General features: G+C 39.9%; 1 protein-coding gene across 2 annotated transcripts in view; it reads right to left on the reverse strand.

Annotated features, from left to right (window-relative positions):
- Positions 1–23,476, reverse strand: part of kcnh3 (potassium voltage-gated channel, subfamily H (eag-related), member 3) — a 182,437-nt gene that overhangs the window by 38,510 nt on the left and 120,451 nt on the right. The window contains exons 3-6 of one of the 2 annotated variants that reach the window (XM_085136252.1): positions 14,955–15,089; positions 10,591–10,730; positions 6,688–6,940; positions 2,123–2,280 (exon numbers count right to left, since the gene is read on the reverse strand). In XM_085136252.1, coding sequence (XP_084992378.1) covers positions 2,123–2,280; positions 6,688–6,940; positions 10,591–10,730; positions 14,955–15,089 — 686 coding nt within the window. The other variant, XM_085136253.1, reaches the window with a different exon arrangement.

Here is a 23,476-nt window from a genome sequence, read left to right on the forward strand (position 1 = left end):
ACTTTCCTTCTGACGGTGCTGTCTGTGTTGAGAGCTCAGTGGATCTGCGCTCAACAGTGCAGCCTAGGCGGAGTAGTCGAACGCAGATTCACTGAGCACAGCGCAAGCTAGCCAGACAGAAGTTAAGCTCTCCTTGCAACATGGCAAATTGAACCTCCCCCACCCTCATTCAGATCTGGCGTTTGGAACTATTTTGGTTTTCATGTGAAGTATGACCCTGAAGGTAAGCGTGTCATGGACTAAAGTAAAACAGTATGTTGGATGTGCCAGCAATGCTCAATTACATGGGTGAGAACTAGTGTGTTAGCGCAGTTAGCTCGTTAACGTGTTGGCCGTCCAGCCCCACACACGGGGCGATCCGCGATAGCTCGTTAACGGAGATTTGCCGTGTTGTGGCGTTAACGTCATTTCAATGAGATTTACGCTGACAGCACTAGTGGGAACACAACGAATATGATAGCACATTTATGCTGACATCATCCTAGTGCAAAGACAAGTGGAAGTAGAGAAAAACAACAAGCAGGCATGCTACAAACTTTACCCGAGTCATTTAGACAGCCGTTAGCACATGATTCTCCTTATGGGGACCTGATATGTTTAATATGCTGCTGAGAATATAGCCCAGAAGAAGCGTATAGTATAGCTTTTATTTTGGAAAGAGCCATTTCTCTGTAATAAACTCTCTTTTCCAAAGATGAGTGATTCCTCAATCAGATACAGGGCTCGCAAAATCGCTAGCGATTTTTCCAGTCGGGCTACCAAAATCTCTCTGCCTTGCCCGTCGGCCTATCATAGGAAGGAAAAATCTATGTCAATGCTTTTGCATTCTTTCAGAAATGTAGCTGGGTAATTATGTCATTGGCATCGGTGAGCCACTGTCAATGTGACATATTGAAATCGCGTTTGAATTTGTGCTTGTTCTTTGCTTTCACTTTGCAATCGCGTGAACTGTGTATAGAGAGCGACAGTACTGATTGGTGAGTGATGATAATTTGCGCACCAATTCCTCTGACATCGTCTTATCAATCGTTAGCTTACTATGCAAACATGACAAGTGAAATCTCCCGCAGCTTAAACATGTGAGAGGTTGATCGCGCAGAGAATCGCTGAGCATTAAGTGAGTGCGTGTGTCAAAGCAGCAGGATATATATTTTGGTTCTGCTGAGCCAAATAAGACAGGTCAGCGTGAAGAAGTGACAGCCAAAGAAAAGCTTACCACAAAACGGAAAAGTTATGACAAATCAGACTATAAGGCAAAAAGAAAGTGCAGCTTTATGGTTTCATGGACAAAAGAATTTCTGTGGCTGCAATATGACGAGCTAAATAACCAGGGCTGCACATAAGTGGTCCGCAGGTGCGCATTCGCTGTCAAAATAAAAAACGTGCACAAGATAAGAAGTTGCAACTTGTGTTTGCGTACATAAGATTTTCTGGAGGAGGACACACATTTGTTTAGAACTCTTAAAGATGTCGAAGAAGCTCCTTTAAGCAATTACTGTGATGTACCTCCGCCTCCAAAGAAATGTCAGAAGGAGTCCAAACCACAAAAGAAGCGCGTATTCTCGGAAAAGTGGTTGCAGGAGGTGAGCTGGCTTCAAACAAATGATGAACGCACAGAGATGTGGTGCAGAATGTGCCGTGAAAATTTAATAAATGACAAATTAAAAAGGCATGAACATTTTTTTTTTGTATCGAAAAAATATCGAACCGTGACACCAAAGTATCGAACTGAACCGAACCGTGAATTTTGTGTATCGTTGCACCCCTAACAAATATATATATATGTATATATGTACATATATATGTGCGTGTGTAATCACTTCATCTTTTTTTGTTTGTGAGACATGTTGGTGTTGATGTGGTGAACTCACATGGGAGCGTGTTACATTATGCATTCATGTTCTCTTTAAAAAAAAGCTCACTTCCTTCACCGTGTTAGTGCTGAAAATGAATGGAAACTGAACATATGTCAATATTCAAATATTTAACTTTAAACTATTGGGGTTTAAATTATGTAGGCTGATTTGTCACACTGTTTGATTCTCGGTCCTGTTGGTGTGGTCACACACAAATGTCAACAGACAGAAACACACACACACAGTAAGACACAGGGGAGACTCACCACGCTGACATTGAAAGCATACAGCAGGTCAAAGGGCAGGGCGGCAATGAGATCAACAAAGAGCCAGGTGGTGACGTAGTGAACGCAGATGGAGCGTGCGTCGTAGACGACCTGACCCGACGTGCTCACAAATGTAGTTCGAAAGTTCAGCAATATGTCTGCAGAGGACAACAACAACAGCAGTAATCAAGTGTCACTTAAATTACAGTGATGCATGGTAAACGCACAGCTACTTTTCAATGAGTCATATACACACAGCATGCATGGGTTACTTTAAATCAAAATAACAACACAGTATTAAAAAACAATTTATGCACTTTATTTTCATAGGGGTATCTTTGCTGGGATGTCAGCAACAACCAGTTGTTGCTACCTGATATTAAAAGCTCCGTTCCCTTTTATTGTGAGCAAAAATCACTTTTAGTTTACAGTGGAGTTGAGAGCTAGTCCAGAATCAATGTGGCTCTATAGCCCCAAATGTAAATGTCTTGGGGTAAAGATACTTTTATGGTAGTTTTCATCATGTTTTTGAAATAAAAGTGTGTTGATACAGTTTGAGATGTTTCCATTACAGGGATAGTTTGGTTTTTTTTAAACACACCAGATTCAGATGGTCATTAGTTGTTTATTTTTAAAGGTACAGTTTTTAAAACACCACCACTATGCGTCCGGTTTTATACCCCTCACAGTTCAAGTGCATAATCCGTCTATAGTGGATTAAAGACATAAATAGCCACACCCAGCATTTCCTCCTAACAGCCGAGGGTGGCTGGCAGGTTTGTGTGTCAAAACATTTTTGCGCACAATATTATATATTATATATATATTTTCACATATTTAAACAATATCATTACTTGGCAATAAATCAGGAATAAAAAACAGACCAATAATTTGCAGTATTTTCTCAAGTTTATTCCCAGAGTCACCTCTGGCTGCTGTTCATCTGCAGTTAGTGTAGGCTGTCAGTCTGCTGTTACCTCAGGTGTTAATACACTAAGGAGGCTGTAAAACAGGTAGATGAGTAACTGAAGCTCACCTCTGACTGATAAAGTAGCTCTAATATTGCTGGACTTGGATGCTTAAAGAACAAACTCTCATGCAATGTGAGAATATAATCAGACTGTTTATTAGAGGGATCCATCCAGCTACTATAGGGCGGGAGGTGGGGTACACCCTGGACAAATTGCCAGTCTGTAACAGAGGTCTAAAAAAATAAAAACATGATATAGTATATAGTATATATATAGTTATTACTTTTTTTCAATTTAGACAAATTACTCATAAGATATTTGTGAAAACTAAATTGCTTAAGCTTAATTGAACGGACATCAGCAAAGTGCAATAGAAACCGGCTCACTCTCTCAGGGTAAGTGATTTTCTAGCTGTAGGGCATTTTGAACAACCAGGGGAATTTCAAGATGGTTTCTGATGACTTGTTTCCAGAAGAACCATAACATACAGCTAAACGCAGCAACTGCACCACCCAGTCCTTCAAAGTATGATATGATCCTATTCAAAGAGCCAAGGCTTTGAAGCTTGCTGAAAAAAAAACAGACGAGGACAACACGACAACAAAAAAAGACAAACAGCCATGATTAGCTCTTCAATGTTTGCTCTATGATTTTAATTTTACTCCATGGTATTAAGGAACAAAATGAATGAATAAAAGGTGTCCCGGCAGACTATTTCAATCCACTATTGTTTGCTGGTGAATGTATCAATAAATAGGCACGACCTATTAGTCCTAATAAATGGGATATCGACTGACAGGAGTCAGACATTTAACTGCGGGTGGCTCGTGTAATTTCATTATGGAAGTTTATTGATGGAGAGCTTGTGTTCACTCTTTCCCATTAACACAAATCGTCCGCTGAAGAGCACTCATGTAAGTTTCCTGCAGTTAGGGTGGACATGACCGAGGACAAAGAGGCCTGTTGTTTTCTGGGAAATGACAACAATCAGATGTAATGGCTTATTGTGGAATGGCTCATATCCTTTTCCCTGCAACATTCATCATTAAAAACTTGAACAGAACTTTTATAATGAGAACTTCTATTAGGAGTCACATGCCTATCAGACAAAGGCTGTTTGACTAACTTCCCATCAGCAGACAGTTAATATAATCAAAAAGAATTTTGCAACAGTTACACTGCCAGTAAAACATTCTTTGCACACCCACTCATTCAGGCCATTTTCCTTTTGTTTCTAAACACCTAAAGAGATCTCTTAAGCTGGCCTAATGTGTTTTTCCTCATTTGCTGTTACAATTGTTCATATTGAATTTGAATTTATTGAATTTATTGAACAAGGCCAGAGTTTCAAAAATGTTCAAGTATCCCAAAAGCTCAGGCTTCACTTTTATTTTCACAAAATTTTGTGTATTTTCTTTGATTTTTATAATGTCAAAGAGAGAGCACAACCCCAATATGGTCGTCTCATGCACACAGCTCTGAGTGTGTACACAGCACGCCCACCCACATTTGTTCAAACCATCTGAGAGGGGGAAGAAATCTGCCTTGAAATGATGGTGGCTGATAGGTGGAGAAGCCTAAGTGGTTTGTGTCAGAGATGGACTGTTAAGAGGTTGTGTTAGAGTATCAGGTGTCAAAAGTAAACACAACAGTAAAAGTGGATGTACTGATTCAACTTCTTTACTCAACTAAAAGCGAAAAACTACAAGCTCTGAAATGTAGTGAACCTATCAAAGTAGCTCTTTGCAGGACAGCTATTTCTATGTGCAGCTAACTGAACTAATGTGGAACATTAGAGGAGAAAAGGAAGGTTCTCAACAAAAGCACAGCTACATTGTAGATGGGTTAGCTTGCTACACATAAACATGAACATGCAGTTAAAGCTGAATGCAGCAGATGGAGGAACCCTAAGATCAGTTGTGGTGGCTCAGAGTGTGGAAAAGAATTGCAGCTCACAATGATTTCTATTGTGGGCTCCAGTAGATTTTCTTAGTGTACAGCTGACCTGTGCTGCTGCTGCTACTCTTACTGCTCTTTGTGGGTGAATGAATTCAATAAGATGTAAGCAGATGAGCTATCTTGGCTGATTTCCATCCTCTATACGTGCAGTATGCTGTTTATATGTTGCCTTTACACGAGAAAGAATAAAGTTGGTTAAAAGGTGGAAGTTAGTGAGTAACACCAGCTTAAATTTAAATTTGTGTCAACTCACTCTGACGAAGAACACGTCAGCTGCTGTGCACCAGTGCATTACTGTAAACTGACCACAGTACGGCATGCTAACCTGCTCATCCTGCACTAAACTGCCGATCTTTGAATAACTGAAAGTTCAGTTTGTTTTGCAGGACATTTCACAATATTTAAAGCACCCATATCTGAGAAAATGAGGACATTATAAGCGTTAAATTTTCTAGTTTTTCAAATGTGATATCTGCTGAGCTGATACCTGTCACTTTAATGCGTCACTCCATTTATAAATCAGTCCGTGTGTAGAGGATGAACTGAAGGCCTGTGCCAAGGCCCAGTAAAAGATAAATGTGAATAATGCAAAGCTATGCTAGCAGAGGCAGCAAATAAAGCTACAGAGCTGATAAAGAGGATACTAGGTAGTTCATACAACAGGTGGCAGTTTTCAGCAGTCCACTGGTGGTATTTATTTGTAGTTTAAGCCTCCGCTCTGCTGTGTCAAGGTATTTTTTTGGTATACAGGAAACAGAGCTCAACTGCTATTGTATTCATTCATATTATGGCAAGTCCATCGTTACTTTATCAATTTAGGTCAGGACAGAAGAACTCTTAAAGTTTCTTCCAAAATGATCAGTTGCTGTAAGGACACAGACTCTCATGAAGACAAAAGGAAGACTACCAGCTCCCTTTGCTGCAGAGTTACCAGCCTCAGAATCAAATCAACAATTAACAGCCTCTCATATTCATCAGTGGCCTCATTAATGCTTGACAGACTCTAGGCAGCGCACACATTTTATTTTATTAGCTTTTTGGAAGAGACTGGGAATCAGGCCATTAAGCTTATAATGCTACTAAGAAAACCACGGCTGAGGGAGACCAGGAAACACAAGGAATGGAAACTAGACCAGTGGAAGTCTAGACTCTCGTCCAAAAACGTCAGTGTGAGCTTCTTGATTTAAGATGCTGTATTTTAAGAGATACAGCAAGTGTCAACAGAAGATTGAGGCGAAGCTCTGAAAGACTGTGGAAAGACTTTGCTGGCGATTGTTGGAGATGTTTTCAAAATTCAAAGCACAACTTGACCCCTACAACCTCCACAACACCCTACTGAGACACAGTTTCTTGTCTAGTTTGAGTGAGACCACCATCATTTTTCCGGAGCAAAATGAGCCAAAAACACATTTCTTTTGACCAAGAAGCAGACTGACAGAGTGACGAGTTAGACTACAGAGTGAAGGAAAAGTCCTCAGCATTTGTTAAACAATGGTACAAAACATTCAGGTTTCATTTTCTTGGTCCCTACTTTGTAGGTGTGTCCAGTCTTTCTAAGACTTCTTGCTAAAGGAAACAGGTTCTATGGATGGTTAGAAGAAAGCACCAACATGAGAAGACGGCACACTGTCTTACCTAAAATGAAGAGGATCTCGACGAGGATGTCGCTGACGCTGGGTGGGCTGCGTGAGGCGCTGCCTTCATCCCGCCCTCCCCCGACTGTGAAACACACGTTATAGGGCACAGTGACGGCCACGTAGAAAGTCGCCAGCAGAATTAACCAATCCCAGCCGGCCTTGAAGGTTCCATAGTGGAGCAGGATGAAGCGAGATTTCTGAATGGCTGCTACTTTGTATTCCGGGATTGGAGGCTTCTCCCCAAACATGTTCTGGATTGAGAGGGAGACAGATGTCAACAGCTCTCTCGTTTCAGGTTTTTACATCTTTCTCATTGTCCCTCTGCCAGGCCACGATAACACGGCCCTGTGCACACACTTATCGAGCCACTTCAAGCTTCGAAAGCTCACACTGTGCAGAGGCGTTATAAAAATCCACAGGAGTGGAGATTTTAGATTCATTCCACTTGATATAACAGCGCAGCCATGAAAGCAGTTTCAACCATTCATAAGTGGGTTATTGCTTTTGCAGAGTTTCAGTAAAGTCTACAAACACTGACAAAATGATTTTCCCAGCACTAAGAAAGAAGAAGAAATGTGGGACCACTGGTTCCAAGCATTAACTTTCACACCTGTGAAATATGTTTTTATGAAAAAGCCCGAGTTGTTATGATTACCATGATTTTTGCATGTCCAGCATAAACCATTTATAAACTGTACAGACAGGCATTTAGTCTGAAATACAAATGATACTGTTTCATTTTTCTAATGGGATTGTTGTTTTGTTGGGTTTGTTTAATGAGCTCCATTGTAATGTAAATGTTTTTTGTATTCTGGACTATTTTTATGTGAGAAAGTCAACACGTAATGGAAAAAATGATTTGTTTTAAAGCATAATGAGCAAATCAGGAATCACCTGGTAGCTGATAATCTGTTCATTAGTGAAATCTAGAGTAGATGTTTATTTACTGGCAGTGAGATTTTTATATTAGTGAATCACTGGGTAAAGTTTAGCTCAATATTATCTGATCGAACTCATACATCCATTAATTCCTGATTGACTCTGCAGACACTGAACATTTATTACTGATTACATAGAGCCTGAATCATTTCTTTGATTACTTTACTTAATTAAAGAGTCATTCTTCAGGTAACGGTGAGATTCTCATTAAGTAATAAAGACCTACTGAGTAAGAACTGGGTGCTTCATAACATAAACCTCCCATAAGATATTTTTTTTATGTCCTGACTGCTTAATTTTAGCCTGGGTCAGGAGTCATTAGAGTTTCTAGATCATTAGCTATCACGTGATTCCTCGTTTGCTTCTCAGTTTTTGTACACAAGTTATAACTTTCCCTCTTTTGAGAAGTTAAAAAAGCTAATAATGATCGCCCTGGGTTGGTGGTCATTGAACATGCAGGGTGCAAACTGCATCGGTCTGCATGTTTCCTAATCACTGACATCAGCTAAATGTAGATCAGCTTTACCACGGAGTAAACCAAAACCAAGCATAGTCCTCTTGTCCTTCACGCCATCTGTCAGGGTGTGCGCTGCCCGCTGGACTGCAGCAGACCTACAGAGAGGTCAGCTCACTAACACACAGCCATAATCATCATCTCATGTGATTTCAGGTCTGAGCAGTAATGATAATTTCCCATTTCATAACATTTCGTTGCCAGTTTGCAGTGTTCTTCTTCTCTTGGCTCTTGACAGAGGCGGTCGCACTTTCTCCTTCTCCCTCTCCTTCATCTTCCCTGCTTGGCTTCTCATGTCTTTTGTATAGTCTCGCTTATTCTCTAACCCTAAGAAAGTCTCCCAGACTTGTTCTCCTAAAACCTAAAGAAGAATAATGGATTTAATCAACTAGTCCCTTAACAAAACTGACAACTCTGGGCTTGGGAGAGCCTGATTGTCCTGCGGAGACGTTTGCTGCTGGATACTCGATGGTCGGATGCGTCGTGTGTCTGGCGACACTCTCGATGGAGGACATTGAACGACAGCTACCAATCTGGAACCATAATAACAGAGTTCTCGCTGATTGGAGCTGGCTTGGACCTGGCTTATCGAAGAACAAGAAGCAGCTACAGTTGTTCAAAATCCCACAAGGCTGGCCGACATGATAGATGATGGGCAGGGCTCTGTGTACTCAGACTGTGTTTATTTGAACGCAATATGGATACCATCTTGGAGAAGAACAAGAGGAATTGAGAGACCTGGTGACCAGTGACGGACATTAGACGAACTGTAAAATTGGAAGCAGTTTGTTCGCACTAACCAAAACAACTACCATCTTCATCTCATGCAGGCCTCCTGACTCCAGCTGGATGCTCAAGGCAAAAGCTGACGGGAATAACAATTGTGTTGTGACTTTCTCCCTCCTCGTTCAGGGTCACCCGTGTCGACCGAAGATTGTTGACTTTTGCCTAACCGGGTGAAGGGACACTTTCTCTCGGCTAAACATGGAACACACACACTCTCACACGCACACATATACATGTACACTGACACAGACCTACACACACCCCACCCCCTCGAAACGCCTTCGATGCTTATGTCTTCTACATTGTGAGATGTGCTGATTCATGTGCTGAGGTGTTTTTTTCTGTTCTCAAACTGATCTCCCTGTTGGAGCTCAGTCTGGGGGGAGTTCTTTTTTCTCCTCGTCTTTCCTCATGTTGTGCATTTTCCATTGTTATACCACTCTGACCTGTCTTCCCCATGTGATGTTGTAATGTATGTATGGTCGGAAGGGTAAGATGGCGCTGGCAAAGGTCGGCAGCCTTAACCTCTTAAGCCCCAAGCCTAACTGATCTCCTGCTTTTTGCCCCCGTATTAGGGGGTGTTGGGGCTTAAGAGGTTAACCCAACAAATTTCCCACACGTGGGACTAATAAAGGTTATCTTTATCTTTAGCTTTTTGACACACAATCATTAACTCAAGCTGAAATATTTGGATTGTGTTGTCTCTGTTACTTTAAACCACACACCTGCACCAACAGCCGGGTGCACTGCTTTAACGCTCAACTCTTTTTCAGTCTGAACTCATGCTAAGCCAAATAATACAAGCTACTATGCTATCAGTGGCTGGCCCGTTGTTTAGTTCAGGGACTGCTGTTGCGACTAGGGAAGCAATTAAACTGACTGCTTTTCATCATAATGAGGCAATAACCTTTTTTTTTCCTCCCATCTCCAGTCTTTGGAGAATCTTTTCATGGCTGCATAACATGTATGTGAATTAAAAGTTTTGCATGAATAAAGTAAACTCGTGTTTTTAACTCTGTCACTTCAGTGTCATCACCAGTGCCAAAGTCCCAAGTGTGAAGCTAATGACTGAATGAGAGGCAGTCTGGAGCCAGCCTGGCATACAATAACACTTCCTCTGGCATCCAAACATGTTTCGTTTTTATTCGAATATGAAAAGAATATTCCTGGGCACAAACTTAGCCTGCAGCCAGTGAATTTACATTCCTAAATTTAATGCTTCTCACGTAAACATAGTGGAAATACTGCTAACCCACCCAAGCCCTACGCTTGATGTTTATCCAAAAAAACTCCTCGAATTAGTCAGCAACAGCTCCACACTTCACTGTGTCCACATCGCTGATTGAACGGACTGGAATAACTCACATAAAACTGACATGTAACAAAAACATTTGATGTAAGCAAAGGTAGACATACAGTCAGAGCTATATGCTGTTTAATGAGCATTACAGTGTTGTCCTCATTCTGGGACTTCCACAGCAGACATGGTTAATGGTAAAAAAGAAATACATTGACTTTGTTAGTGTGCAGCTTGTTTCACATGTAAGGAAACTCCCGACGCTGGCGTGGCAGCTTCATGGGTTGCTGCAGAAAGATGTTAACCACACAGAGAAACCTCAGTCATGTAGATGTAGCTGTAAATATAAAAGCAGAGAAACTCACATTGTTGATCTTGAGCTTGCTCTTGTCTTGTTTCTGCAGGTGTCCTGACAGGTGATAGAGCACAGCTCTGCTGCGGCGCCGATTGGCGTTGAAGCCCGGAGGGCGAGTTACCTGATGCACCTCCAGACCCGTCTCTTCATCTGTGGAGGAGACAGAAACATGTTGAGCTTTGATGCAAGAAACGAGAGGAATTTAAACCAGTTTCTGTCTCATCTGCTGCATGCCGACTAAAGCGCACTCATAGCTCAGAAGTAATGCTTTGACTGCTATCTTTTTATTTGTACGTGTAAGGCTGTGAAAACACAACATAAAGTAAAGAGGTCTGTTTAGGACACGCTCACAGAGTCTGTGAAAAACTAGAAAAGCTGAGATGGACTGATGGAAGGTTGCTTCTTTTTCATATATTGGATAGAATTAACTGTATGGTTAAACATCTTTACACTGACAGAAAGAGAAATTTTGTTGTTTCGCTCTATTTCAGATCAAAGCTAGATGTATGTGGCCCACGATGAGTTTGACACCCCAGTCCAGGTCCAGGTCAAAGTTTATCTGGGTTAGGGTTTGTTAAGGATTGGATATTAACCCGACCTATAACTCTATATGGGACGTTTGTAATCTCATGAACCGAATGAACTGTTGTTGAGATACATGAAAAAGGATGAAGCCTTCTGAATGGTATTCCCTGACCTGGATTACAGAATCAGTAATATTTACCAAGACCCACCAAGTATCTTATTCATATCATAACTTTCATCATCATCAACAAAGAGAGAAAAGGACCGAAACCGAGTGTGCTGAGGGCTCAAGAGATAGATTAAGAAAAAGATTAAAGGAATTGTTCTTTGTAAAGCTATTATTCAGATAGAAAATATTTCCTCTATTTCCACTTTTAATGTCCTGTTTCAACTGTTGCCCTGTTCATAACATGATTTATTATAACCATGGCTGGAAAGTGCCCACCCAAGTAACCAAATCATTTTCATTTTCAACAAGCAAATTTGATTTGTACATAATATCTTGGCTGGATTTCAGGCGGTTCGGATGGTGTATGAAGAAAAGCATCTGTGCCTCTTTCCACATATACAGCGTGGGGTTATTCAGAGGACCATCACTAACTAACACACACGCACACACGGCCTTAACAAGGTGTGTGTTTTGTGTCAGAGGGAAGAGCTGCACCAGCACCTGTTTTGACAGATATACAAAAAGAAGGCGTGTTAGCTGGGCAAAAGTGTAGCTGCAGATATTTTTATCCCTAGAAATTTTAATCTGGGGAGTATGCAGCCGTTTTCTCCTGAGCTACGTTATTGCTAATTTAAAGATATCAGCACTCAAGGTCAGAGAAGGGCGAATGAATAATTTTACAGCTGCTAATACAAGTATCAGAAACGTCTCCTTGAATGCAGTTTCTGAGACACAGGATGAATTGAATGCACTTTGTTGCTTAAAGCCATCAGACTTTTGCTGTGTTTTCCCCTTCATGTCTAAAGGACAGTTTGAAGATGAAAATCTCGTCTTTAATGGTTACTCAGCACACAGAAACACTTGTGACATGTTGCCTTATTCTTCACAATCTTTTGCAAACCCACAGTTCTCATTTTGTTCATTTGAAAGTTTACCCTAACCCAGTGGTGAGGCTTCTAACCCGAGCTTTTTATTACCAAATCCCTCACCCGCAAGGAAAAATCCCGGCGGCAGCCAGTGGTTCCCCCTCAACCTCTCAGCAGATATACCTATGATGTCAGTTTTTCAGTTACCTCATGTAGAAAATATGGCGCGTGACACCTGATCTTGAGGCCGAGCTCACTGACCTTCAAACTTGTCGGCGAGTTTGAACAGATACACCTACAGTTGTCGCATTCACAGGAGTCCACGAGGCCCTCCTGTTAGCTTGCCGGGCAGGGTGATGACAGTACCGCATCAGACTCGTGATTTTCATGATTTTCTTTAAGCATTTCTTTAATAAATGATTGTAAAAAGTGAGGCACTTGCTTGCACTGGTAAAAAGAGTGATCCTTTTGTTGAATGCAGCTGAGATTTCCCCTCGTTTACATCATTCCTAAAAGGCTGCCAGGGTAGCACGTGTCTAAACTTTTCAATAAGATGCTTTAAACTGTTATTGTGATAATTCTTCATCTCTCTTATACTAGGACTGTGTTAAATGAGCAGTCTAACATCATGAAAATAACTCCCTTTTCTATGACATAGAGAAAATCACAAGGATTTCATACAGCAGTGGTGCCACTTCAGAGAAGGTGAGCCCACCATGAAGCATTGCAAACAACAGCTCTGAAAAGCAATGTTTATGAAAAAACACTCCGACTCTATATTTCCACTTCATCTCGAGTGCTCTGATTACTTCTCTTCTGGTCTCCTTAGACGATTGCTAATCATCTCTGAAATTATAGTATATGCTGACAGCATTTTCAAGGTTAAAAGGAAGCTTTAGTTCAGTATAAATGTGCTGGATTGCTATTTTTCTTCACACCTTGCAGTGAAATGCAGTACACACACCTGCAAGATATTCACATATTTTACTTTGTACACCTGTTTGAAGCACAGAGAAACATCTCCTGATGCAAGGGTCAATCAATAAAGTTTGCCCTGAGAAAAATACAACTACGCCCCTTTTTAATGGTCAGGTACCATGTTATGCTGTTGTTTCTATGTTCTTTAAGCACATGGGCTAACAATGAAAGAGAAATGATAGAGGTGGGTTGACCTGCTTTAGGGCAGGTTTCTTGGTTCGTATACATATTCATTATGCAATGCTACAAATTCACAAGAACCAGATGTTATTATAGAAGCGACAGAAACAAACATAACATATCAGCAGGTTAAGGCATTAAAACTTATTATTAATTACAATTTCTGTGAGCCACATCACTGTCAGCCACAGTGATCTTCTTTCCATTAATAAAGGACTAATACATTGTATCCTATGCTGAAAGAAGGAAGCACATTTTCTTAGTATTTAGAGAGATCGTGACTAACCAATGTTAGAAAAAACAATTTTAAAATAATCGATATATGTGCTAATTTGCTTTGACCTCTCCAGCACACTCACACATGTAAACAAACCAGTGCATGCAAATGAATATGCAGGCTGACCTGATCACCCTTTCCTCCGTTCGATATGTAAAACAGTAAAGTGTACAAAGGTAGCATGACCCATACAGCATAACAGTAGTAATGAAAGGATTCTTTATGTCGTGAGCAGAGAAAAATGATTCAAAGCTATTTATAAGATGTGCTTTTTAATGACAGTGGACGCTGCACTTGCCAATAACTGATTCCTGTCTGCCTCTAATTAACATGCAAATATTACCTAGTAATTAAAATTGCAGCCTCGCTCTTCACAATTCAGTATTTTCATCAATTCTCACAATGTGTGCGTAATCTGGTTCTCAATGTACATCTAATACGAGGAAGTCATTAATATTAATGAGTTCAGTACACTGACAGACTCTTAGTGAGATTTACAACGGGGGAAATAAGCAATTCAAATTATTAATTGATGCCTTAATTGTTGTTTGCTTGAAATGACAATAACTACAGCGGAACTGAAAAGCTGAAGGGCCAAATGTTCTGCCTGCTTTCATCATTTCCACGGGTGAAGAGTAATTAAAATTAGGCTCACACTTTGGCAGCATAATTAGATAACTGCTGACATGAAATGAAACATAAACATGGGGACATCCCTAACACAGAACAGATATTACTTTATGCAAATTTCATGTTATTTATCGAATACTGCCATTCTACTGGCCTGGGACAGATATTCTCAAGTTGCCTTGAGGCGCTAACCACGGCAATATTACACACCAATAATGAGAAATAATAAAATCCACATGAGGAGGTTGAAGGGTTGAAATCACACTCAATTTACCACCGAGGTTACAAAAAATATGAAATCACAAAAGAATAAGCTTCAATATCAAAATAAAGCATCTTAATTTGTTTGATATTTGGATTTATTAAACTGCTGACGTGGTCCATGCATATGTTATGGCTTGTTGTGTTGTCACTTATTGTTTCCTGCCCTGTTTTCTTATTGTTTTGTTTTAATTGTCTCATGCTTTTACTGACTGTGAAACACTATGGTCAACTTTGTTGTTTTTAATATGTGCTATATAAATAAATTTTGATTGATTTGATTGATTGATGTTTGTCTTGGATTATTTAGTTTAGGTCTGTCTTTCCTTGTTTATTTTTACATGTTTGTAGAACATAATAAAGAACAATTACAAGGATTTCATAGATTTTCTGGCAAATAAATAAAAATGTCCTTTTGGCAGCCATGCTGCTGTCAAAATTTGGGGCCACAACTGTACAGCCAGCTGGCGTCTTTTATACAAACTCACCAGTTTCAGGTCCTTGCTCAGGGTCCTGCTCCTTCTTCTTGTCAGTGATGTCTTTGTGGGACACGAGAAAAAGAACCACCTCGCCCTTCTCATTCTTAATCGGTACAATGTCCAGAAGACACCAGAACTTTGTACCTGGAGAGAAAAATAAATGCAAACCTACAATTAATGTGGGCTTTCGTAATACAAAAGTGGAAGCGGTTAAATCTTTTTCTCCAATGTACCAAATGTTTCAAACTCTGTATTTTCAGTCCTATACGTCACTTTTAACAGACAAAGTCTGTGGAAGTCTTTACTGAACTATTTCTGATGCTCATAAATGTGAGTTATGAATTTATATGTGTTTACATTTTAAACCAAGTGAAACAGTGTCTGACTCATGTTATCCCATTTTTTACATTATTTTAATTTGTTAATTTTCCAATTAGTGGTAAAATAGTGGCATTAACCCACCACAGACTGCTGTTACCTCAATATTAATGACATGAACAGCAATGCTTCGTTTAAAAATGATGTTTAATATGACTGCCTACCGCCGTGTACATGCTGCTGCACACAGACTCAGACTCAGAAAAAAAAACCCTGATGAAATTGGCTTCAGGAGCAGATTACTTTGACATTTTAGACAGACATTTCCTTCCATGTGCAGACACAGAACAGAGCAGGCATCAATCACACTGATTAAGTTAAAAATACCATAAAAGAGGAGCTGGGGTGGACGTGGGTTGCAAAGTTGCATGCAGACGCTCAGGAACTGTGGGTAGGCTGAAGTTGCTTAAATAGCCCTAAAATTATTCATAAGGAATCTATTAAAATGTGAGCCATCATCTAACTTGGACTGAGATCAGCTGATCTGCCTGAACAGGCCCGAAATGAACTAAATAGATGAATTTTGTTAGTTTTGAGTGAAACTATATACCTTCACAACATTAATCTTGTGCACTGAAAAATGTTACTTAAGGGTACCTAGTATGTTATTCTCATTTTATACAATATACAAGATCATGTGGTGTGTGTTAGGTTTATATTGTTGATTGTCATTTATGCTTAGAAATATTTACTCATATATTCTTAGAGTTTTATAATCGATTGCATAATGATAGAGGTCTGATTCTTAGCAGTCTGCAAAGACTCTGTGTGCCTCCCAGAGTACTCTGGGAGGCACACATGAGAGAGGTCATGAGAGAGGTCGTACCTTCTCTTACTGATTTATGGTATAGGAGGACACCTACTCTGTATCTGGTTAAGTATAAGAGCCCTTTGTTTGAGTGAACTGCTGGACTCCCTGGCGCCAGTAGGTGTGGGGAGTCTTCACAGGGTCACATCTTGACCACGCACACGCACACACACACACACACACACACACACACGACACACAGACAAGGTATTCTTTGTTCACATGTATGCCTGTGTAATATGTGTATGTTAATGAACTTATGCATAGTCATGTAACCACAATAAAGAGCAGTGTTACGAGGGGGCAGACAAGAGCAATCAGTGTGTTTATATTGTAAGGTAAAAACCCTAAAACAAAAGAGACAGAGAAAACCCCAACAATCATATGACCCCCTATGAGCAAGTGTTTTGGCGACAGTGGGAAGGAAAAACTCCCTTTTAACAGGAAGAAACCTCCAGCAGAACCAGGCTCAGGGAGGGGCGGGGCCATCTGCTGTGACCGGTTGGGGAGTGACGAGAAAAGAGCCAGAGATCAATAATAATTAATGGTTAAATACAGAGTGGTTTAGAAACCCACTGTGAGTCAAAACCAGGAGTGAAGAAGAAATGTGAGCAAAGTGTAAACTTGCAGCTTTCATTTAAGCAGTTAAACATTGACTTCTTAGTGTCTTTGTTTTTTTTAAAGCGTTTGCAGTCAGTAACTGTCTGAACTAGAATCTTAATTTGGTTAAGGTTGACTGACTAACTCACCCATTTAAAAACACTCCATTTGTTGGCCTGAAGGAGCTCTTGGGATGCTTTTGCCATAGGAAGTGCTGGAATGTACTATACTGAATGTGAGAGTATGACCCTGTACACATTATTAACACCAGCAATCAGGTCCTGGTCAGGTAGTATTCTTCACATCTTTTATCACTCCTTTCCATCCTGATACTCTTATCCTCCCATCAGTCTATCACAAGTTGAAATGTTTGTTTCATCTGTTCAATGAATTTTCTTTTAGAAAAAGACATTTTTTAAATGTTTTCTAGCCAACTCTAATCTGGCCTTTCTGTTCTTTACTCTACTGTTCTTTACACTAAAGGTTCAGATCCCTCTATATTTTCATACATGAAGGTGTCCTTAAGAGTGTTCTTGTTGAAGGTTTTTTTTTCTCATTGTACCCACTGTACCAAAATGTTGATTTAGCCTTTTTTTTTCTTGATTAGGTTTATTCTGTCTTGTCTAACATTGGTCTCCTTCCCATGGACAAAGCTCTTGTTGACATTTTCCAAATGGAATGGAGAAACTATGTAAAAATATCTGTAATCATAAATGGAGTGTTTTTATTATTTTTGAATTAAAGCTCAAAGACTATCAATCACATCTTAGTTATTACTAATTTAGAATAGAGTAGAGCAGACCTAATTGTATTATGAGAGTATGTTCACACTGCTCTTTCAGCATAGAGGGATTTGCTTTGCCATCTAAACCCTCAGAATACACATGGTGTGTTGAGGAGGTGTGGTGGCCCACAGATAACACACACACCTTCACTGCAGGAGAGTCGCCTGGCTGCCTTACCGAGGGCTGTGATCACTGCCAAATATAGATGAAATAGCATAATTAAAGTTGCTTGTCTATGTGTTGACAGTATCAGAAATGTATTTAAACTCGAGCTAAATCAATTTTAAAGTCATCTTAAAAAGTAATCAACACCAGGCTTGGATTCATACATGGTAGAAATATCCTAAAAACCACAGCTGGTCTCAAAAATGCTGCTCTTCCACCTCAAAAATATTTATGCCCAAAATGATGAATAAGTAATCTGATTACATGTACTGTTGTAAAACATTTTATTCTGTTACCAGTGTTCATACATTTAATCACCAGATCACCACAGAACTGGTCAAATGAAATGTACTTGACTGGTATACATTCAGTTTGTACAAAGCATATGTTCCATAATAATTAATCATTTAAATAAATAAATCTTTAATTTTATATATATTTATAATTTTATATATTACAGTTGTGTTGCTTCATGTCATCCAAGAATCGATTTTTCGAGTATGTAAATCTTTAAAAATGGCCAAAATATGTAATTTATCCTTTTAAAAGCACTTCCTCATGGAGTAATACATATTTGGTTGCCTAGCAACAACGATGATGAGATTGATGTATGTGGGACTGACTCGAAATAAAACGTGTGTAACATGAACCAGAATACACAGATGGTTCCGATACTTTCAGATAATCTTCACGGGGTTTATTGACAGTAGAAAAATAGGTGAATAGTGCATTACCAGCCTTGTCCCTTATATAAGGGTACCAAATAAAACATTTAAGCCCTCTTTACTGTCACATAAATGCATGAAATCAGGCTAAAACTCGTTGCTTTGGTTTTCTGTTACTCATCTAAAGCTCTGATTTGTGATGTGATGGGCTGCAACTGGTACAGTGCACACTGTTTCCTGGAGCTCTGAGACTTGTGCCAGAATAATAAGGGGATCATGTATGTAAATAATACATTTAAACAAGTAGGAGGATTTCTTCAATAAAAACATAAGCCATATTGAGGCCAGATTTGTCCCTGTTTGACTGGAACACGACAGTAAACAACAGTGTTGGAAACAGCATGTGCTCTCTTCTGTTCTACCTCTGTTTGCCTAACTCAGCGGTCCCCAACCCCCGGGCCTCGGACCGGTACCGGTCTGTGAGTCGTTTGGTACCGGGCCGCGAGAGTTGAGGCTCAGGGGTGAAATGTATAGTTTTCAGGGTTTTTATCGGTTTTCAGCGTTATTTTGTTATTGTGTTTATCGTTAACTCGGTTTTCCTGGGTCTTTTCACGTGTGTTATGAATAAATCTTCTTGTTTTCGGTACCTGTACTAGTTTTATTTTGTTGTATTTATCCGCGACACCTTAAAGGCCGGTCCGTGAAAATATTGTCGGGCATAAACCGGTCCGTGGCGCAAAAAAGGTTGGGGACCGCTGGCCTAACTCGAATGATGATATCAGCATAACTTATAATACAACATTTTAAAAGTAACAGGTTCTCTTTATGTTTGGAGAGCTGATCATAGAAAATTTGGTCTTTATAGTAAAAAAATGAAGTTAAATCTGATAGAAGCAAACAATTTAGTGCCAACACACACAGGGTCTATTTGGAAATCACTGAAATGAGAATAATAAATCAACAGCATAAAGAGTGCATGGAAAGCATTAAAGAGGCACTACTGTCTGCTTTTGAGCTCTGCTTTTAATTTGTATTTGTTTAAATTGAACTGTCAAATTGAGTATGAATGCCTATCAACAGCTACCATGCCTCACATCTGATCTCCTCAGAATTATCCAATGATCCTTCTGATCCATCCAGGGCACGAGGATTTTGAAGAATACCTTGAGGAACTAAAATCAATGATTTGTCCAAATTATATATAAAACATGTGGACGTCACTGTTGTTTTTAACTTCACAGTCAAGCTAAACAGGCAACGATTCAAATATATTAGCAAATAATTATTGACTTGAAAGGAATCATGGCTCCCTCTGCCTCTCACCCTATGACATCAAGGATCGTCTAGGGCAGCGATCCCCAACCTTTTTGTGTTTATGTCCCACAATATTTTCACGGACCGGCCTTTAAGGTGTCGCGGATAAATACAAAAAAATAAAACCAGTACCGGTGTTCTGACAAAAATCCCCACCTATCAAGTAACTTGTTGTTACTGCGCATGCGCACAACTCAAAACGGCCATGATTTCTGTGTTAATAGTACACGCCTATTAATTGATTCTACCCCGATCTCGTGCGTGCAAAAAAGGGGTTAGTGTAATATGTTTTACTTCCTTATTACTGTTGGTTCTTGTTTTCCTTAAGCTGTTGTTAATTTGTTAACTTTTCAAGATAAGATGCATTGTCACGGACCCGGTTCCGGGGAATCGGGGTCCGTGAGCAGTGTGGACTATTATTATTATTATTATTATTATTATTATTATTTGAGGTGTGTGTCTTCTGCATTGCTCCTGTGCTATGTGCACATTAGCATATGCTACTTCCGGTGCAGAAACTCCTGTGGGGAGCTTTGTTTCCGGTGTCCTATTCGCGCCTTGTTTACGGTCCAAAACAAGTTAAGCAAATGAATGAATCAAGCGGCGATTTACATTTCTATAGATGTCTCGGGCATTTACCCAATATATCTGTAAATTATGTTCATCGACTAAAGATATTTTCCCCCCGCGCCTCAGAGCAAAAGAGAAAATGGATTCAAATGTTATATTTCTCAGCTGTCCCTCGTTTATCGCTGGTGTTATGTTCTAAAAATAACCAGCGATAGGTGAAATCAAGTAGCCAATTTTATTTTTTGACGGTGCAAAACGTTTCGTGGACATCGTGGACATACAGTACTGCACTTCAGAGTCACACTGCTAGCGATCGATGCAGCGATTCTGTACTGTACAGGAGAGACGTCAGGGAGGAGATCGTCTGCAGCGATCAGGATGCAGGACACAATGTGACGTAAAATAAGCATGCAAACTTGCACTAAAAAATCTGCGAAACAGCGAGGTGAAATGTGAACCATGTTATACTGAGGGACCGCTGTAATTTTGAAGGTAAGTCACAACATACCCTTCGTAAATACTAATGTATAGAAACCGTTACCAGCAATCATTAATTTTTTGTGTGGCTTTTTTTCAAGGTTTGTTAACATGCTGTGTAGGTGTGTACTTGACTAGCTGATCTCGACATAACGGGAAACATCTGGTTTGACTATTCTTCACCTGTAGTTTGAATGCTGAACATTTGCCTGTTTAAATCATAAGACCAGTCACTATACAGAGATGTGCTTCTGAATGTGGACGATGTGTCTTCTGCTGCAGTGATGCAGTTCTGCTTGTGTTGAGTGATGTAAACAACTGATCGATCTAAACTCTTTAAACGTCAAAATTGATCATTAGATTTTTTATGACACAACAGTGGTGAGTGTTCCCACCTTCTGCTCTTTGTGACTTAACGCGATCTTTCCGTTTTCGAGTTTTGGACATGATTTTGGAGTGTATCTTTGCAGTAGCGAAGTAAAGCTACCGGAAATGTACAACCCCACATCTGGTCTCAAACCAGGAAGTTAGCATTTTCTCGTGCACAGGGTCAATTGGCAGGTGTGTGTGGGTGCGGTCGTGATAGGCACCTTCAGGCCTGGTGGGTGTGGCCCTGCCAGCTGACCGGTCACATCCAATGATCTTCACACACACCTGGCGCTGATCAAGCCTCGTCGGAGGAGCTACTTAAGAGTGTGGTGGAGCTCTCTCCGGCGGGATCGTTGAGTGACTACCCATCAGTGTTTTCAGCCAAATCAGTGAGTGCTAGTCTGTCGCTGTTTGTGTGTTAACGGCTGCCTCTGTGGATTTTCCAGCAGGAGTGCGGGAACGGGAGGGCAGCGAGCACACGTATCACGGGAGCGGAGACACGGAGCATGAGCACTGAGGAGAAGACACGGCACGGGAGTTGGAAATGCACGGGGATTTATTGATTGTGTACTATTTACTTAACTGTAAATAAATGCACTGCATTCATCGCACAGAGTCCTGCATTTTGGGTCCTCCTTCCCCACATCCCCCCACATTTGCCCTGGCAAACCATGACATGCGTTTTGTTTTTTGTGCAAAAATACTCCAATTTGGAGTCTCAATTGAAGTCATATTTCAAGTCTTGATTTAGTGCTTCTAAACTTCTGTAAACTGGCGTACAGCGGAAACCTTGTCAATTAATTTTAGTCCTCCTGCAGTTAGTGGACACCACTCTCCGTTGTTATGTCGAAGAAATTAATATTGCACTACATACTCGTACCTAAATAAATACAAGCAGGAAGCACGTTTTGATAGTGTGATTTAGCCGTCAGAACGTCCTACACCTATATATATGTACGATGGAGGCATAAACCACGTAAGGTTGTATATTCTGATGAGGTAGCATGGATTGATAGACTTTACTATAAATTTACGCTATGGTAAGATGTTTTGACAAAGTAGGATGTTTTGATTTAGATTTATTCATAACACACGGGAAAAAACCCAGGGAAACCGATAAAAATCCACAAAACCATCCATTTCACACCCGAGCCTCAACTCTCGCGACCTGGTACCAAACGACCAAAATCGTACCCCGGGGGTTGGGGACCGCTGATCAAGGGTACAGTTGCTTATTTGTCTTTGTTTTGGGATAATTCATATTACCTGAAAAGTGCTTTTATTGCAACACTGATCAGTTTGCACTTTTGTTTTTCGAGGTTGTTCCCATCCATTTACTTACCTGTTATTAAAGGGATTACTGAGAAGCTTGGGGTATTGTAAATCATGTTGATATGAATATTTTATGACTATGTGCTCAGTGAATAAATAATCATTTTGAAATTGTGCTAAAATTGTGCTTAGAAGACAATTGTCGTGATCTGAGTGAGCCAACTGGATATAAATGTGTTTGTTTTTTTCTTGCTCCTCTGCAGAACTGCCAAAATGTTAATAAGAGCTAGTGAAGAGCGGATAAAAGCACGAAACGCTTCTAATTTGTGACGTGTGCATTTGTGGGAAACAAGTTTTTATAACCTTCTGTTGTTATAGCCTTATATCTCAGAGGAGCAGATGTGTCCTCATCTCCCTGTGCTACTCTTCTATCTATATGTCACCCACTCCCCTTATTATTTATTTGACTGAGCCTTTGCCTCTGTCCCAGCTCACACACACCATTGATTCATTAACAATTAATGAGTGGATGAATGGAGAGATTTTCTCTGTCTGGCCTTTCATTAGCTTTGTTTCCCTTAAGATTTTTCATTTCTCTGCTTGGCTGTTGCTCTCCTTCTCTCCTCGGCACACTTTTAATCTTTCATTTCTTCGTTTAGCTAATTGTCATTAGCCAGAATCAGTTGTTTTTAGTTGGTGAGTTTTGACTTCTTAAGAATGTGACAACAAAACAAGTGAGGTGCAAGAAAAAAAGCTCTTTGGTCAGCTAAAATATATTAATACTACCATTTGTACAATTCAGTGTAAATAGTAGTTTGTCCTCTGTTGTTATACCTGTGAATCTTAAACATGTAGTGACTCAGCATCTACTCAAGAAACCTGCTCTTGATCCTGATATTATTGCAAATTACAGGCCTAACTGATTTTTTTTTTTTCAAAAATTCTTGAAAAGGTAGTTTACAAGCAATTAATGTCCTTTTTAGAAGAACACTGTATTTTAGAAGTTTTTCAATCTGGTTTTTAAAGCTTTGCATAGTACAAAATCTGCCTTTTTAAGAGCTTTTAATGATGTGTTTTTAGCACCTGACTCAGGTGTGTTATTATCGTGCTTTTAGATTTAACTGCTGC

Source organism: Neolamprologus multifasciatus, chromosome 16 (assembly GCF_963576455.1).
Source record: "Neolamprologus multifasciatus chromosome 16, fNeoMul1.2, whole genome shotgun sequence".
NCBI classification, from domain to species: domain Eukaryota; kingdom Metazoa; phylum Chordata; class Actinopteri; order Cichliformes; family Cichlidae; genus Neolamprologus; species Neolamprologus multifasciatus.